Here is a 7,132-nt window from a genome sequence, read left to right on the forward strand (position 1 = left end):
GTACTCTATGCTACTTTCTCCCCACCCCCACCCTCCTCTAGCTTATCTCTCCACCCTTCAGGCTCACTGCCTTTATTCCTGATGAAGGGCTTTTGCCCGAAACGTTGATTTCGCTGCTCGTTGGATGCTGCCTGAACTGCTGTGCTCTTCCAGCACCACTGATCCAGAATCTGGTTTCCAGCATCTGCAGTCATTGTTTTTAACTATTTCATTGGAGGCAATTCAGAGAAGTTTCCTATGATCATCTCTGGTATGGAGGGATTGTCTTTTGAGCAAAGGTTAAACAGGTTGGGAATCTACTCATTGGAGTTTAGAAGAACGAGCGGTGATCTCATTGAAACATGTGAGATTTTTAAGGGGTTTGACAGAGTAAAGTGCTGAGCGGATGTTTCCAGTCATGGGAGAGTCTAGAATCAGAGGTTATAGTCTAGGAATAAAGAGACACCAAGTTAAGACTGAGCTAAGGAAGACTTCCTTCTTTCAGAGGGTGGCAACTCTTTGCCACAGAGAGTTGTAGTGGCAGAGTCCTTGTGTATATTTAAGGCTGAGATAGATGGTTCCTGATCAGTAGGGGAACCGAGGTAATGGAGAAAATGCAGGAAAGTAGACATGAGGTATGTCAGGTCAGCCATGATCCTATCGAATGATGGAGGGGCCAAATGGCCTGTCCTTATTCCTATTTTTCATGGTCTAGTTATGGTCTTAACTGCCACCCTGACTGGCAGCCTAACTCTGCATGTTACTTATTTACCTAACCTTTTGCAGAAGTTGTCAAAGTGTCTGACTGTACTGCTGGACATTTAAATCACACAACACAGCAACTGACTGCACCCAAAGGCATGTAATTTCCATGGTAATTTACTTTGCTGGATTCTGGCATTCCTGGATAACTTCCTAACAGCAGGTTCCTGTCCAGGAATCTCCAGTACAGAAGACAGCTAATGGGAAGTGAGTAATTTTTAATCATGTCTTGAACAAACTTAGGTTTATGATCCTGACTGGAATAGCTAATCCTTCATCTTCTTGATAGGTTCAGGCTCTTCTGCTCCCTTCTAGATCCCACTGCTTGATTGTGTGACTCTGATGTCATTACTGCATCGTCATCATAGAATCCCTCCAGTGTAGAAGCAGGGCATTCGGCCCACTGAGTCCACACCACCCTTCGAAGAGCATCCTACCCAGACTCTACCGTGCCCCCCCCCATACCTTTAATCCTGCATTTCCCATGGCTAACGCACCTAGCTTGCACATCCCTGAACACTATGGGCAATTTAGCATGGCCAATCCACCTAACCTGCACATCTTTGGACTGTGGGAGGAAACCGGAGCACCCGGAGGAAACCCACGCAGACACGGGGAAAATCAGCACACTCAACATAGACAGTTGCCCAAGCCCAGAATTGAAACTGGGTCCCTGGTGCTGGGAGGCAGCAATGCTAACCACTGAGCCACCATGCCACCCTTTACATTATCAAATCATTATTATATTTACTTCTGATGTAATCCAAATGAACATTGCTCCCAATTCTTATGTCAATTCTATTTATATCTAAACATGTTTCCTTGTGTAGAAGAGTCAAGGATGTGAGGCAAAATCTCAGCATAAGGAGTGCTCATTTGACACATTATAAAAAATCAAATGGCAAAATATCGAAATGAAGAGCAAATAGGAAGTAGACATAGAAACAGAAATTGGATTCTGGATTAATGGTGCTGGAAGAGCACAGCAGTTCAGGCAGCATCCGAGGAGCAGTAAAATCGACGTTTCGAGCAAAAGCCCTTCATCAGGAATCAAAAATGGCTGGCGAAACTCAGCAACTCTGGCAGCATTTGTATGGAGAAAGCAGAGTTAATGTTTCGAGTCCAGTGGTTTCATCAGGATAACGTCACCACCGACACCACCAGACCTGCTGAGTTTCACCAGCAATTCCTCGTTATATTTCAGAACTGCAGCATCTGCAGTTCTTTGTTTTATTTAAGAAGTAGACACCACAGATTAAAAAAAAATGCTTATGTTTGTCCAATCTGATTAGTGCTTCGAAGAGATAAATGAGGGTATTGACTTGGATATGACCAACATGATTTTCTGACTTGATTCACAAAAAAAACCGTGGGGAAAACTACTGAAAAAGATTAATGGATATGAAATTGCAAGGTATGATGATGCAAAATTGGATTCAGTAACTGGGTACAAGGGACGAAGCAGAGTGAGAGTTGACAGTAGCTTCCCAGAATATTTGTAGTGGGGATTGGTGTTGTACAGGATTGCTGCTACTCTTCATTGTCTACATTAATTATTTGAATCCAGGGCTAGAGGGAGCAATATCTGAGTTAGCAAACAATACCAACATAATAGTAATTGTAAGGATCAAAGCAAGTCACTAGGATGTATTGCTTTGATAATAAAATGTGCATTAAAGTACAGTGATATCTGATACACACTCTTCTCTGGGTAAAACACCGGAAATGTGTGTAGATATTGATCATGATGCTGGCCTTACCAATATAACTCCAAATTCAACCACCCCACACCACAATCCTCACTCCTCCCATTTTGTGCTGAACCACCCCTGGAAGCATGTAAAATTTTGGCCAGAAAGTCAGGATGTACGAGTAAGTATTTTTTGATTAAAATGGGTAATTATTACACTTGAATATGGGAAAGGTTGGATTCTGTGAAAGAACAGAAGCATTTGAAGATTGAGATTCGCAAGACATTTAAACCAGCTCCTAAAGTGGAAAAATAATTCATCCAATCCTGAACGTTATTTCAAGAGGTCTCTTTTGAAAAATTTAAGAAGCTATATAGGCTATTGTGTATTTAGTGGCATAATTTGAATGTATAAAGAGGTTTATCACCACACTGATGGCTTTTAACAGTCTAAATTGCATGTCCCCAGTGCAAGTCCGAATTTATCTCGTTTGTATCTCCAATCTGTTTAGTGGTTAAAGTGGAATGTCTACTATGGAAAAAAAAGAAATACCGGCCAAGAAAACAGACACACAATTGTTTTGATGCATTTGTAATTAAGGGAATAAAGTATCTTTTGATTTCATTGGAAATTAAATCAGACATGTTTTATAAGAGATGGAGGGAGCCAGGTGATATAATCAGCCCTGCCAAATGATCCAACTAAAGACAATTTTAATAATATATTCTCCATTGCTTTTTACAGATTTAAAAAAAATCAGTTTTCACTATGTGAGAACACACTCGAGATTAAACATAGAATTGAAAGCCAATCTAGATGCTTTGACAACTGAGAAAGATCTTGAACATAAAGTTGGTTCCACTTTAGCAGAATGAATTGGATGTGGGTCACCCATAAGTAGTGGAACAAAATCAGATTGAACCGCAACAAAGAAATGCAAGGGAAAGGGTAGATGATGGTGCCAATACAGTTAACTTGTTGGAGATTAACTTGATTGAGAACTGTTCAAAGTAATCAGAAATTTTCAGGCTAAAAGTGAATGCAATAATGTATATCACAAGATATATCTGTACAAAGACTGTGAATTTTGGACAACTGATACAAGAGGAAGGTCAATACAATGTCAATTTAGAAAAAGGACGGAGGTAGGCAGAAGTAAATTTCTGAAGATAAAGGATATGCTAATAAGAAAACTGGAGCTTGTAGTGAGGGAAAAACTCATTAAATGCTAAGTTCGATAAAGTTGTCATAGGCCTCTGTAACCTGGTCAATAAGTAAAGCTCTGTGGAAAACAATAGAAGCCTTTGAAGTATGGATGCTAAGACTTTTGATAAAGTTTCCGTTTACTATTTGAAAAGGCTAAAAGAATTCTAAAGAAGTGACTTTCAGAGAATAGAATGTCACTGTTTTAGCCATTTGGTCAGAGCTGAAAATCTACACAGGGTATCTTTCAGAGGGCACCAGAAAGAGGTATTGACCCAGGCATCATTGGATTATGGATGTCATGGAACACTTGCCGATGAGCTATAATAAACAGGCGAACAGATCTCCTATAGGAATAGCTAGAAGCAACAGAAGCAACAAAGTTGTATGCTCATTTTGAACATTCAAAGTAACTTCAGTATATGTGGCAGTTAGCCTCATTCTTCATAGCAAAATGTATCCTTCAAAAACTCATTCAACTAAATCAGGTACTTCATCAAGTTAGCTGGTATAATTATCTTAACTTCTATTTCAGCTAGATACAGCAAAATTACTAAATACTGCTGGAGAGAATTAGTATTGTGCCTATTATAGTTAATGATTCATATATCATACCCCTCACCATCAGTTTTTGATATTACCTACCCCAAGCATCTAGTATCCATTAAGCTATGGCTTTGCATATCACACCTGCATGCCAAAGATAATTACAGAACTAAAGCAAAAAGGAGACTAGAACAATAACAATGAGGATAATCTTCAAAAATATTTCCAGAATTTCAAGTGACATCCAATATTACAAATTTATTTTTTTAATTCAATACCGCTCTGAAACCAAAATGATTATGTTGATGTTATTTTGGGTATTTACTGATAATGATATGATCATTATAGTCAGTGACGTTTGCTATTTTCGTAATCAGAAAATTATTTACATTGAACAGATTAATATAGTTACAATTTAGAAAAAGATCAGAGGTCCCACTGTTGATTAATATCCAATAATTCCTTCTGCAAATGGTTTATATGTGACAATCTAATGAGAATATCCCCAATACTAAATAAGGTGTTAGTATTCACCATCTGAGCTCACATGTACTGGGGAGTACTTGGGAGCCTCCTGGAACATGAATCATTGCCTTCACAAAACAAAGGCTGAAAGTCAAATCGGTGCCAAAGACCGAAAGCAAACCTGTAGTCCTTAAGATAGTGGGTACTCAATCTTCGAAATGGCTCAGTTGGGAGCTTTTAAGCCAAGATTAGCAGTTTATGCCAAGTTAATTTACTGTGATTTTAACAATTACTCTGGGTAACATTCACACACTTTTTAGCAGCTGGGCAAAGTAAATCTACAATCTCTCTTCTGATCCAGAGAAAGGGAAAATAAAACAAAGAAATACTGCACACAGACTGCTCTTTCTGTACATTTGTTTAGCAACTGTTAATTGAAAAGCTAATATGTTCTATTCTTTCCACAAGGCTTTGAATTTTTCGAAACCAGTGCCAAGGATAACATTAATGTAAAGCAAACATTTGAACGTCTTGTTGACATAATCTGTGAGAAGATGTCGGAAAGCTTGGACACAGACCCTACTGTTGCTGCAGGGAAACAAAACACAAAACTCACAGAGAATCCTCCTCCACAGCAACAAAACTGCGGATGTTAGTGACTTAATCATAGACATATGAAGAAATCAAATTGTGTCTATATTGCAAAGATTAGTCCTTAGTTATTAGTCCATGAAAATGTTACTGTGTGGCCTCTATATAATATTAAACAAACCAATCTATATTTATTTTTTGCTAGTCTGTGCACAGCACTGTTTCCCAAGACCTCTTGCATTAAAACTGACACTTAGCCAACCTTTATTTATATTGGTATTGGTTCTGCAATTTTCCGTAGATTCAAGGTTTATGTGACTATTAAGAGGAACAGTGGGTTCCTAAATTCAGTGTACTATATTTCTAAATTTCTTAGGTCTCCCTGCTTACTAGATTCATGTGGCCTTCCGAGCATTCCCTCAATGATAAATTAATAATAAACACCTTATCCTCAGTCTGCACAAAACTGTGAATTCAGTAATGAGATGTATGTATTTAACTTACTTGAAATTAGTTTGAATATTTGAATGAATATCCTGTGTGTAGTAGTAAATGTTTATCCATCATTTATAGGAGAAATTATCAACCCTTGATCCATGATACGTATTTGAGAAAAAGAAGCTTTGCAAGATATTTGCAAGCAGCCTCAGATGACAGTTAACTATCACATTCATGTCAATGTGAATATGTTGCCTATTTGTATTGATGCAGCCAATACAATGTGTTAAGTGCAGAATCAGGTCCTGATTTTCAGAGCCATGTCCAGTAAGCCATTTCACAAATCAAAGAGTGAGATACATATGAAACAGTGTTCAAAGATGGTCAGCCAATCCACTGGATCTCGAGGATACTTGAAAGACTTGAAACTGAGTTGCTAAAATGTTATGAGGAAACAGATGTTACTGACACACTGTCATAATATTAAGTATTATGCACCTGAGTATACATTTCCAGTGTCCTGTCCTAGATACAGTATAAGTTAGACAGTTGGCACCTACAATGTAACTTTGGTTTTGGTAAGTGTAGTTTCCAATCCCCAGCTACCTGTTTCAAACCAGCCTCATTTGTAATTTACTGCTGTCAGAATTAGGTTTCTTGTCACACATACATGAATATGGTGAAAAATTTACAAAGTTGCCACTTATGGTGCCATCTTAAGTGCAAAGTTACCCAGGTACAGATTCCTAAGAATAAATTAGAAAGCTAAAGAAATAAGAAGTCCAGCATTAAGGATCTTCCAAGCAGAGGAGGCGAAGGGGATGAGTCTGTGCTGGCCTCCTGTTCAGGTTGGCCTCACCTCCAGTCCAGGCCAGACATCATGTCCAGTCCAGGCTGGGCCTCATCTCCAGTCCAAGCTGAGCTGAGCTTCCAATCCAGGCCAGCCCTCAACTCCAGACCAGGCCAGGCTTCACCTCAAGGCTCTTGAGGCCAGAAGCCTGTACTGGCTTCACCTCAAAGCCAGGAGTCCGCGCTGAGACCAGGAGTCCGCGCTGAGACCAGGAGTCTGCGCTGAGGCCAGGAGTCCGCGCTGAGGCTAGGAGTCCGCGCTGAGGCTAGAACTCTGCACTGAGGCCAGGAGTCTGCGCTGAGGCCAGGAGACCGTGCTGAGGTTAGGAGTCCGCGCTGAGGCTAGGACTCTGCACTGAGGCCAGGAGTCTGCGCTGAGGCCAGGAGACCGTGCTGAGGTTAGGAGTCCGCGTGGAGGCCAGGAGTCCGTGCTGAGGCCAGGAGTCCGCGCTGAGGCCAGGAGTCCGCGCTGAAGCCAGGAGTCTGCACTGAGGCTAGGAGTCTGCACTGAGGCTAGGAGTCTGCACTGAGGCTAGGAGTCTGCGCTGAGGCCAGGAGTCCGCACTGAGGCTAGGAGTCTGTGCTGAGGCTAGGAGTCCGCGCTGAGG

General features: G+C 40.5%; 1 protein-coding gene across 2 annotated transcripts in view; it reads left to right on the forward strand.

The window, feature by feature from the left end:
* Positions 1-6,782, forward strand: part of LOC122549408 (ras-related protein Rab-3C) — a 179,618-nt gene extending 172,836 nt beyond the window's left edge. For both annotated transcript variants that reach the window (XM_043689200.1, XM_043689190.1), the window contains exon 5: positions 5,115-6,782. In XM_043689200.1, the coding sequence (XP_043545135.1) occupies positions 5,115-5,302 (188 nt within the window). In that variant the 3' untranslated portion in view covers positions 5,303-6,782. The remainder of the gene's footprint in view (positions 1-5,114) is intronic.
* The last annotated feature ends 350 nt before the right edge of the window (positions 6,783-7,132 follow it).

The sequence above is a fragment of the Chiloscyllium plagiosum genome, chromosome 1, assembly GCF_004010195.1.
Source record: "Chiloscyllium plagiosum isolate BGI_BamShark_2017 chromosome 1, ASM401019v2, whole genome shotgun sequence".
NCBI lineage: Eukaryota > Metazoa > Chordata > Chondrichthyes > Orectolobiformes > Hemiscylliidae > Chiloscyllium > Chiloscyllium plagiosum.